The sequence below is a fragment of the Hyla sarda genome, chromosome 3 (genome assembly GCF_029499605.1).
Source record: "Hyla sarda isolate aHylSar1 chromosome 3, aHylSar1.hap1, whole genome shotgun sequence".
Lineage (NCBI taxonomy): Eukaryota > Metazoa > Chordata > Amphibia > Anura > Hylidae > Hyla > Hyla sarda.
Window position 1 is genome coordinate 95,217,995 of NC_079191.1, and position 12,086 is coordinate 95,230,080.

The 12,086-nt window shown below is 42.8% G+C and overlaps 1 protein-coding gene across 7 annotated transcripts in view; it reads left to right on the plus strand.

Annotated features, from left to right (window-relative positions):
• MYO7B (myosin VIIB) overlaps nucleotides 1–12,086 on the plus strand; it is a 222,068-nt gene that overhangs the window by 96,256 nt on the left and 113,726 nt on the right. For all 7 annotated transcript variants that reach the window (XR_008891050.1, XM_056564675.1, XM_056564676.1 and 4 more), the window contains 4 exons: nucleotides 275–388; nucleotides 2,189–2,342; nucleotides 6,637–6,713; nucleotides 8,441–8,560. Coding sequence is in view for 6 of the 7 variants with exons in the window: in XM_056564675.1 (XP_056420650.1) it covers nucleotides 275–388; nucleotides 2,189–2,342; nucleotides 6,637–6,713; nucleotides 8,441–8,560 (465 nt within the window). In the remaining variant the exon portion in view is untranslated. The remainder of the gene's footprint in view (nucleotides 1–274; nucleotides 389–2,188; nucleotides 2,343–6,636; nucleotides 6,714–8,440; nucleotides 8,561–12,086) is intronic.

The window sequence follows — 12,086 nt, forward strand, 5'->3', positions numbered from 1 at the left end:
AAGCCTTTTTTACACAAAGATAAACAGAAGCAGCATGATACTATGAAAGCAGCTGAAAAAATCTAACAAAGGTGTAAATCCTGTGCCAGCACAATTGCCTTTATTTTTGTGATCTCCAAACTAAAGTTGATGGCACTATCTTAGTGTTTGGGGAAAATGGAAGGCATGGTTCTAAAAAGAGCACTTGGGGCTTCTTCATTCTAGCAGTTGATGAGTGGTCCAGCTCCTGACATGTCAGGGGATTGTTGTCATATTATTTGTTGTTATTTCATAGGCCGCAGGGGAGAGAAACTATCACATATTTTACTGCATGCTGCTCGGGATGAGTTCAGAAGAAAAGAAGCAACTAAACCTGGGAAAATCTTCAGATTACAAGTACCTCACCATGGTAACACACCTTTACATTCAGTTTGCTTCGGCACCTTGAATTGGCCAAGTGTGTTATAATTTTGAATATGAGCACAAACTGTAGTTAAGGTGCCAGTACACCAATGAGCCCTAGTGACAGTGGAGTGGGCAGCCATTTTGTCCAAGGCATCTGATATAGTTCGTTGACAAGTCTAAGTGTGGTTCCTCCTCTAGGAAAGCAAACATTTTAGTGGCTGATCGCCTTCATTGAATAATGACTCTTGTGAATACATAATATTAAATTAACATAATTTAAAAGAACTTACTAGTTTATTAACCACTACAAACATATGTTTTGTAGAGTTACAATTTTTGACACATAACCATCTGATAACGGTTCTTATAAATGATAAATTGAGAATTTTCAATAGTGTTGAGCGGCATAGGCCATATTCGAATTCGCGAATATTCGCGAATATATGGACGAATATTCGTCATATATTTGCGAATATTCGCATATTCGTAATATTCTCGTTTTATTTTAGCATATGTGAAAAATGCGCGAATGCGAAAAATTAACATATGCAAAAATTAGCATATACAAAATTAGCATAAGGGAAATTCGCATATGCGAAAATTAGCATATGCAAATGTTCGTATATGCGAAAATTCGCACACCAGTCTCACACAGTAGTATTAGAGCCTTCTTTACACCACACAAGCTGGAAGCAGAGAGGGATGATCACTGTGATGTGTACTGTGGAAAAAAAAACAAAAAAAAAAACGAATATTCGTAATTACGAATTTATAGTGCTATATTCGCGAATATTCGCGAGCAACACTAATTCTCAGTAGTTTAGATATTTAATGGATAATTATAAAAATATAACACATCACAAGCTTTCAAGACTACCAAGGTCTCTACCAAGCATGGTGTAACACAAAATCTAAAGAATCACAAGAGGACATAGAAACAATAAGGGGAATATGTCATGTAAAGCTCAATTCTCAATGTGGGCAAACCTTTAACCCTATGTGCTGATCCAAATGAACACAAAAAAACCTTATGGGTAAGATGCCAATTGCTAGGGTAAAATTCCCTTCCCGACTCTAAATATAGCATTCAATGCCCTGTCTTCAAAAATCTAGTATCCTATACAGGGGTCAAGTCCTGGGGAAAAAATTGTGGGAACTCACTCAAGATTTCCACTTAAAGGGGTAGTAGACATCTTATCCCCTATCCAAAGGATAGGGGATAAGATGTCTGATCCCGGGGGTCCCGCTGCTGGGGACCCCAGCGTTCTCCCTGCTGCACCTCCCTGTTCGTTTAGAGCGTTGGGTGCACCGCCGGAGGCTTGTGATGTCACGGCCCCTCAATGCAAGTCTATGGGAGGGGGCGTGACGGCCGTCATGCCCCCTCCCATAGACTTGCATTGAGGGGGCATTACTGTGATGTAATGAGCCTCTGCCCTGCATCACCAGTCATCCGGCACGGAGCGAAGTTCACTCTGTGCACCGGATGTCTCGGGTGCAGCAGCCGAGATCATGGGGGTCCCCAGCAGCAGGACCACCATGATCAGATGAGATGTCTAGGGGTGGAGCACCCCTTTAAGGGCTGGTCCTGCAGGACTCCTGCTAATGGGAACTGCGTTCCTGCTGTGGAAAAAGTGCAGGAACTCCGTTCCCATGAGTTCCTGCAGGACTTGATCCCATAGGACACACAGATATCTGCTAAACATATGGCCTCACAATTTGTCTATTTGGAAGAAATTGAACTATAAATTTAAGATACAGCTTCTAATGACGGGCAGTACATATTCCCCGTTTCTTCTTTTTATAGGGTAACTGCACAACCTGTGAGGGGCACAGTGATGCAAGAGACTACACACAAGTTCGTTCTGCCATGAAGATTCTTCTTTTTTCAGAACAAGATCTATCAGACATTAATAGACTGCTGGCTGCTATGCTGCACCTTGGCAATCTTGACTTCCAAGGTATGCAAAAATATTGAGAATGAAAACATTTTACTGTACTTCTACTTTGATACTTTAATACTGATATTTAGGTTCTCTTCACATAGGCCTAAATTTAGCACATACACCATAAAAGGCTCTAAGCCTATACACTATGGGGGAGATGTATCATTGCATTTAGACCATTTTTCACGTCTACAAATTTTGCGCAATTGCGCTTTTTTTGCATAGAGCTGCGTTTTTTTGGGTGGACAGTTTTCTAAAGTTGTCACCAGTTTGGTCTACAGTACACCACCTAATCCAGTGGACTGGTATTTATCAATTGCGCAAAAAAAAGTAGATGTTTTTTTTTGCGCAATTGCGCTTTTTTGCAAGAAAAGTAATCTAAACCTAAGAGTGCTAGCAAGGACTCATAGAAAATGGCAGACGGTGGAAGATGCAGGTGGGGGATGCAGGTGCTGTCTCTCAGCACTGCAGTACTACAACTACTCCCATCATGGGACAGAATCTGTCCCATAATGGGAGTAGTTGTAGTACTGCAGCGCTGAGAGACGCACATCCCCCGTCTGCGGGACTCTATTGTGACTGTTAGGACTACTACTCCAATCATGGACAGACTCTGTCCATGATGGGAGTTGTAGTCCTGGGGCTGAAGGACAGATCGCAGCAGGTCCTTCTCCAGAGACCCCCTGCGATCTGCATTTATTAACTTAAAAAGCCGGCGGTGCATGCGGCTCCCGTATGCAGATGTCACAATTCATAATCCCCGCCTCCAGGAGAGGGGAGCTCTGATTGGTGGAAAGCTATTCACCACTATTAGCCAATCAGAGCTCCTGTCTTCTGGTGGGGATTATGAATTGTGACAGGTCTATACAGGGGAGCGAGTGGAGCCGCTTCTACAGTATATAATTGTTATGTGTACTGTACCCCCCCCAGACTAATACTGACCCCTTCTATAGTGAGCGCTGGGACCACTGTGTGATTGACAGGTCCCCAGCGCAAGTGTCCGGTCCCACTGACCTTTATATGTTATCAATCTTTATGATACACACTGCCCGTCCTCCTCTTCATTCTTCTGATACCGGAGACGAGCGGCTTCTGTATCATAGTCTATAGTCAGAGCGCCCCCTCCCTGCCTCCACACTGCACAGGGCTGGGGCCAGACAACGGCAGGGGGCGCTCTGACTACAGTGAAAGCAGAAGCCGCGCGACTCCGGTATCAGAAGAATGAAGAGGAGGACGGGCAGTGTGTATCATAAAGATTTACAACATGTAAAGGTCAGTGGGGCCGGACACTTGCGCTGGGGACCTGTCAATCACACAGCGGTCCCAGCGCTCGCTTTACAGGGGGTCACTATTAGTCTGTGGTGGGGAAATACACATAACAATTATATACTGTAGAAGCGGCTCCACCTGCTCCCCTATATAGACCTGTCACAATTCATAATCCCCGCCAGAAGACAGGAGCTCTGATTGGTGTATAGTGGTGAATAGCTTTCCACCAATCAGAGCTCCGGTCTCCCGGCGGCGGGGATTATGAATCGTGACATCTGTATACAGGAGGCGGCGGGGAGTGCAGGGTTGCCGCCGGCTTTTTAAATTAATAAATGCAGATCGCAGCGGGTCTCTGGAGAATGACCTGCTGCGATCTGTCCTTCAGCCCAAGGACTACAACTCCCATCTTGGACAGAGTCTGTCCATGATGGGAGTAGTAGTACTGACAGTCACAATACAGTTTCACAGCTGGGGGATGTGTAAGAGCCATCCCTCAGCACTGCAGTACTACAACTACTCCCATCATGGGACACAAAATTTCCCATGATGGGAGTAGTAGTCCAAGGGCAGACTGACGGATCTCAGGGGTCTCACTCTTGAGACCCCTTGCAACTTCTCCGCCCCTGCCCCCTAGTGATGACATCATTAGGGGGCGGAGCTTCACAGTCCAGGCCTGAAGCCAGGGTGGTAAGTATGGCTCTGTTCTCATTATGCGTTTTGCATAATGGGAACAGAGCCTTTTTGGCAGTGTGTTCCCAAACAGGGAGACTCCAGCTATTGTTTACCTACAGCCCCCATGATGGGAGTTGTAGTTTAGCAACAATTGGAGGCTCCCTCTTTAGGAACACACTGCATGATGTGCACTCTCCCCAGGGGAGAGTGCCAAAAATGTACTGACCCATTTTTCGTGTTTTTATTTTCTTGTCATTTCAGAGAAGTGAATGCAGAGGACTACCTGAGATTCGGTGGAGTGTGATGATGACTAGCATTTTTTAATGTCAATAAAAGGGTTAACGAGGGCTGTGGGGGAGGGTTTTTTTTAAATAAATTTTTTATTTCATGTGTTGTGTTTTTTATAATTGAAATTTCAGGCTTAGTAGTGGAAGCCGTCTTGTAGACGGAATCTATTACTAAGCTGGGCTTAGCGTTAGCCCCAAAAACAGCTAGCGCTAACCCCCAATTATTACCCCAGTACTCACCGCCACAGGGGTGCTGGGAAGAGCTGGTACCAACAGGCCCGGAGCATCAAAAATAGCGCTCCTTGGCCTAGGCGGTAACAGGCTGGGGTTATTTAGGCTGGGGAGGGCCAGTAACAATGGTCCTCGCCTATCCTGGTAATGTCAGGCGGTTGCTGATTGGTTGGTGTCTGACTGACACTGAAAATATGGGGAACCCTATGTGTTGTTGTTTTTTTTGTAATAAAAAAAAATGTGTGGTTCCCCATATTTTCAGTGTCAGTCAGACACCAACCAATCAGCAACAGCCTGACGTTACCAGGGTGGGCGAGGACCATTGTTACTGGCTCTCCCCAACCTAAATAACCCCAGCCAGGAGCGCTATTTTTGACACTCCAGGCCTGTTGGTACTGGCTCTTCCCGGCAACCCTGTGGCGGTGGGTAACGGGATAATAATTGGGGGTTAGCGCTAGCTGTTTTTGTGGCTAACGCTAAGCCTGGCATTGAAAAAAAATTTATTTAAAAAAAAAAACACTCCCCACACAGCCCTCATTAAACCTTTTATTGACATAAAAAAAAAGCTGGTCATCATCGCAATACACTGAATCTGATGTAGTCCTCCCCATTCACGTATCTGAAATGAGAAAAAAAAAAGTTGAGGACATCATTTGCGATCTCACCTGGGGAGTGCGCCCATACTGCAGTGTGTAACAGGGAGCCTCCAATTGTTCTTGTCTGCCTACTGATCCTGTATATACAGTCATCTATAGATGGCTGTATATACAGGAGAGTGCACAAAGATTTAACTAAGAACTGCAGTGTGGGCTAACTCTTTCCTTGCTGGGCTCCTGTATAGTATACATGGATACACTATGCCCCATGTATACTATACAGCGGGCGGAGTTAAGTAGTGATGCTCTGCACCCTGTATATGTATATGCTATACATCACTCCTCACCTCCTTACACTCCGTAGGGCGGGCGCTCTGCATCCGACCCATGGAGTAGTATCTGCAGTGAAAAAAATGCACACAGGGTACAAAAATGTTTGTTTCCGCACACCAGCAAAAATGCAAGAAAAAACACAAGGGGGGAGATTAATCAAAACCTATGTAGAGGAAGAGCGGTGCAGTTGCCCATAGCAACCTATCAGATTGCTCCTTTCATTTTTGTAAAGAAGCAATCTGATTGGTTGCCATGGGCAACTGCACTACTCTTCCTCTGTACAGTTTTTGATAAATCTCCACCAAGAAAAATTACCAAAATGCAGGAAAAGCTGGGACCGTTTTTCAGGCGTTTTTGCTGGTGGACAAAAAAAAACCTCAGTGGAATCCTGAAAAACAATAGAACAAAAGCCCAGCGTCCAGGATACACCACTTTTCCTGTGAGGTGTAGAACAGGTCTACAAATAGAACTGTGTGGAGATTTAGACCATTGCACGAAATGTATCATGGGGCTTGCACAAGTTTGATAAATTTGGAGAAATTGCTCCAAATTTAGACCAACCAAAATGATCTACAAAAAACCTCTACCAATAACAACATTGATACATCTCCCCCTATATGTATCTATGGGTTCTATTCACCCAATAGGTCTTTTTAGCCTCCATTTGGTCAGTATACATTAGTTTACTTACTTTTTGAGGTGAGGAATAGCATAGTAAACTATACTAATCCATACAAAGGTACATAGTAAAAAAAAATGTATAGCCCCCAATGTACAGTTTTCTACAGTTGGAGTCTATATAGTTACCATCACAATGTCTTATCTTTTTGAAGAACAAACATATATATAATATGTGTTTCTTTCTATAGTAAATAAATAAATGTATTTATTATTATTATTTAGATAATGTTTTATTTATAGGTGCAATGTTTGGAAATATTGATGGTTGTGATGTTCCCGAGTCCATCCATCTGTCCTCTGTATCTACTTTGCTTGAGGTAATCAGGAAAGTATTGTTATCACAAGTAATCCATATTTGGTTGGGCCTTCAAAATGCTCTCAGAAAGTTAAAAACTTAAATATATAGTGAAGTATATAGTGAAAGAAGTTTCCTTTACACAGCAATATAAAAAAAAAATCTTTATTTTTATAAAATTTACATATTTTAATGATATTTGAAACCAGGAAAGTAAGTAGTAAGTAATAAGTAAAATGGCAAGTAATCAAAACAAATTATCAAGCAATGAGAAAACAGTATAGAGGGCCAAGCCAGAAAAGTGTGACAATGGCCCAGATTTATCAAACTGTGTGAGAGAAAAAAAAATAGAGTGATCTTCCCATAGCAGTCAATCACTGCACAGCTAACGAGCTCTAGTGAAAGCTGAACTGTGATTGGTTGCTGTGGAAAAATCACTCCATTTTTTTTTCTTACACAGTTTGATAAATCTGGGCCAATGTATTTTTCCTGTACCCAGTTTACTCTGTTATTACTAATTTGTCACATTTAAAAGGGGTACTCCGCCCCTAGACATCTTATCCCCTTTTCAAAGGATAGGGGATAAGATGTCTGACCCCCCCCCCCCCCCGCCATCTCCCTGCAGCACCAGCCGAAGGCTCATGACGTCACACCACGCCCCCTCAATGCAAGTCTATGGGAGGGGGCATGGCAGTTGGCCGTGATGTCACAAGTTTCCAGTGCCGCATCGCTAGTCATCCGGCACGGAGTGAAGTTCGACCCGTGCATCAGATGACTGGGGTGCCACAGCAGAGATCGCGGGGGGGTCCCAGCTACAGGACCCCTGCAATCAGACATCTTATCTCCTATCCTTTGGATAGGGGATAAGATGTGTAGGGGCGGAGTACCCCTTTAAGTGTTTCAGATTTGTCAGCTGAATTTAATATTAGATAAAGACAACACAAGTAAACATAATATAAAGCTTTTAAGTAATCATCATTTCATAAAATGAAGATTTATTCAAAACCTCACCCACATGAGTAATAGCCCCCCTAAACCCCATTACTTATCTGGTAAGGAATATTGGCACACTTTTCTTTGCAGAATTGTATTAATTTGGCTGGACCTTCTCCTTCATAATTTTCTGATAGCAAAGAATTTTATCTCCATCAATTATGACAAATCATCCAGGTTTTACAAAAGCAATGCAGCCCCAGACCATCACAGTACCATCACCATGTTTGACTATTGTGTTATGTGGCATTAGCTTTATGCTAGATATAAGAGGACCCATGTCTTCCAAAAAGTTCTACCTTTGACTCATCAGTCCACAGAATGCTACTCCAAAAGTCTTTGGGGGTCATCTGTTTTACAGCAAAATTAAGTTGAGCCTTTGTGTTGTTTTTGGTCAAATCTTCCATTGATGCCATTTTTGCCCAGAGTCTTAATTATGGTAAAAACATATACATGAACTAAGTGAGGCAAGTGAGAGCTGCATTTCAGATTTTTATGTTTGGGTTCTTTTGAGACCCCATGGATAAATTGATAATGCACTAGTAATTTTTTTTATAAAGACCTATGGAGAAAGTGCTTTATTTTTGCACCATAATACGTACAAACAAGAATAACCAAAGGCTGACTGTATGACTTGCTTACAGCATTTACTGTTAGCATTAAAATTCGTATAACATATCTAGTTACTGTATATCCTTATGGTGTTCCCAGATATATTTATAACATAAGAAAATTTGTTTTTGATTTTTTAACTAGGTGAACTTGATGGAGCTTAAAAGTTGCCTTACCAGACACACCCTAATAGCTCGAGGAGACAGTGTTTCCAAACCTCTGAGTTGCTCACAAGCTTCAGATGGCAGAGATGCTTTCACTAAGGTAATATAATGATATAACAAGAATTTAAGGGGTTCCCACAAATTGTTTACATATACATTGTCTTGAATTTGCATATGAATGTTATAAATTTTAGTCGTTTTATATTACCGTATTTTTCGCCCTATAAGACGCACCGGCATATAAGACGCACCCAATTTTAAAAGGTGCAAAATCTAGAAAAAAAAGATTCTGAACCCAACAGTGATCTTCAACCTGCGGACCTCCAGATGTTGCAAAACTACAACTCCCAGCATGCCCGGACAGCCGTTGGCTGTCCGGACATGCTGGGAGTTGTAGTTTTGCAACATCTGGAGGTCCGCAGGTTGAAGATCACTGTTATAGGAGGTAATATTCACGTGTCCCCGCCGCTCCGGACCCGTCACCGCTCGTCACCGCTGCCCTGAATGACGCTCCATCACTGTCGCCGCGTCCCCGTGGTGTCCCCGACGCTCCGCATATCTTCTTCCCCGGGATCCACGCTCTCCGTCACCGTCATCATGTTGCCGTCATCACGTCGCTACGCACGCCGCTCCTTTTGGATGACGGGACGGCGTACGCGACGACGTGATGACGTCGAAGGAGAGCGTCGGCCATGCAGGGGATCCCGGCATGGAGCAAACACGGAGGAGGCCGGTAAGGTCCCTCCCGGAGGCCTGTAAGCTGTTTGGGATGCCGTGATTTCACCGCGGCTGTCCCAAACAGCCCGACTGAACAGCTGGGTTAGTGTCACTTTCGCTTCAGACGCGGCGGTCAGCTTTGATCACCGCATCTGAAGGGTTAATACAGGGCATCACCGCGATCGGTGATGTCCTGTATTAGCCACGGGTCCCGGCCATTGATGGCCGCAGGGACCGCCGCGATAGGTGTGTATTCGCCATATAAGACTCACAAACTCTCCCCCCCCCCAGTTTTGGGGAAGAAAAAGTGCGTCTTATACGGCAAAAAATACGGTAAATGTTTTTTTCTACCTTTTTAAAACAGCCTATGGGGGAGATTTATCAAAACCTGTGCAGAGGAAAAGTTGCCAGTTGCCCATAGCAACCAATCAGATTGCTTCTTTCACTTTGGAGAGGCCTTGTTAAAAATGAAAGAAGCGAGCTGATTGGTTGCTATGGGCAACTGAGCAACTTTTCCTCTGCACAGGTTTTGATAAATCTCCCCCTATGTGCCCATAGTGGTCATTACTTCTGGTTTTCTCCTGATGCATCCCTTCCTGCTTCCAGCTGCACTAGATGGGCTTCATAGAGTTATCTAGTTCACAGCCAGCAAGGAGTGAAGTGTGCTTCTGTGCGCTTATTCGGGCAATATGTCTAATTGGTCACGGTCTAAATACTCAGACCCCAAATAATTAAAACTTTTGGCTTTTCTGTTTGACATGTCAAAAGTTTTTCTGACTGATAACATGACAGTTTTTTTCAGACTTTTTTTCCCCAAATTTTTTCCCATAATCAAAGCTTTATTGAACAATTATAACAAACGTGAAATATGGCACAAACTATGAGGGAAAGCAAAATAAGAAAAAAAGAAAAAGTAAGGTAGACAAGGCAGGCCCACAGGCAACAAAGTCAGCACAAAAATAAGCACAAGTCAAGACACCATTGTAGGTGCAGCAGAACCATAATTAGGTTACTGAGGTAAGAAAAGAAAATCAATTCAGGGGCGCCGTCACTGAAGCTAAGCATTGGTTGATGATTTCATGTCAGCTATACATTCCTCTTGGAACCATTCAGTCATTCCTGGAAGAGAAACAGATTTCCATTTCCTAGGCATAATCCTATGAGCTTTGGCCAAATGTAAACCCACTAAATCCCTGTTCAGTTCCCTAACTGTGACAAGGATCATGGAAAGAAGCTTAAGAAGAGAGTTGCACCTCAGTGTTCACACTGATCAGGTCCCTGACTTTGGATCGCAAGTTCCTCAGCTGGAAAAAATCAAACCATAGATGGGTGATGGTGACTGCACCTCCAACAGACATCTGGCTCCTCTGGATATAGGATGTGTAGGAGCAATGGAACTCTGAAAAGAAGTTTGAAATATGAAGTATCAGAATCCACTTGGAGCAAAAGTGCATATATGACTAAGAGCATCCTTATAAGACACAGTTTCTCAAAGAGAGACAGCTAAGATAAGAACATGCGTCCATGCACCATAAAAATGTTTTAGCTACAGATATTGCAGAAAAAGGAGGGGAGTTCGTATCTGATCCACTACTATATCTGGTAAGACCTTCAACGAGGATGATTGGAGGACCTGGGAGAAAACAAGCATACTATTTGAGGTTCCATGCAGAGATACTGTGTGGGTCAAACCAGGCAGGAAATCTGGGTTAGGCTGGGTTCACACCATGGTTTTGCAATACAGTTCCCGTATTAGTTTTTTGATGAAAAAAACGGATTCCTCAAAACTGGACCAAACTGTATCAAAAACGTGTGTACAAATTTTAACCCCTTAAGGACTCAGCATTTTTCAGTTTTTGCATTTTCGTTTTTTCATCCTTACATTATAAAAATCATAACCCTTTCAATTTTCCACCTAAAAATCCATATTATGGCTTATTTTTTGCACTACCAATTCTACTTTGCAGTGACATTAGTCATTTTACCCAAAAATTCAGGGCGAAACGAAAAAAAAATCATTGTGCGACAAAATTGAAGAAAAACGCCATTTTGTAAATTTTGGGGTCTTTCGTTTATACGCAGTGCATTTTTTGGTTAAAATGACACCTTATCATTATTCTGTAGGTCCATACGGTTAAAATGATACCCTGCTTATATAGATTTGATTTTGTCGTACTTCTTGAAAAAATCATAAATACATGCAGGAAAATGTATACGTTTAAAAATGTCCTCTTCTGACCCCTAGAACTTATATATTTTTCTGCATATGGGGATGTATGAGAGCTCATTTTTTGCACCGTGATCTGAAGCTTTTATCTGTACCATTTTTGTTGTGATCAGACTTTTTGATTGCCTTTTATACATTTTTTAATGGTATAAAAGTGACCAAAAGTACACTATTTTGACGTGTAGGCCATTGACCGTGCGGTTTAATTAATAATATATTTTTATAGTTTGGACATTTACGCATTCAGCGATACCACATATGTTTATATTTATTTTTATTTACTTTTTTTTTTTATGGGAAAAGGGGGGTGATTCTAACTTTTTTAAGAGAAGGGGTTAATCACATTTATTAACACTTTTTTTTCACTTTTTTCCCCAATGTTATAGCCCCCATAGGGGCATACACTGATCTCTTATACTCTTCACTACCATGCATTTGCATGGCATTGATCAGTGTTATCACCGCTCGACTGCTCCTGCCTGGATCTCAGGCACGGAGCGGTCATTCGGCAATCGAACAGGCAGGTAGGGTTCCGCCTGGTGTTCTAAAAGTTGTTCAGGATGCGGCGATTTCACCACGGTGGCCCCGAACAGCCGACTGAGCTGCCGGGATGCTTTCAGTTTCACTTCAGATGCGGCGGTCAACTTTTATCGCTGCGTCTGAAGGGTTAATACCGGGCATC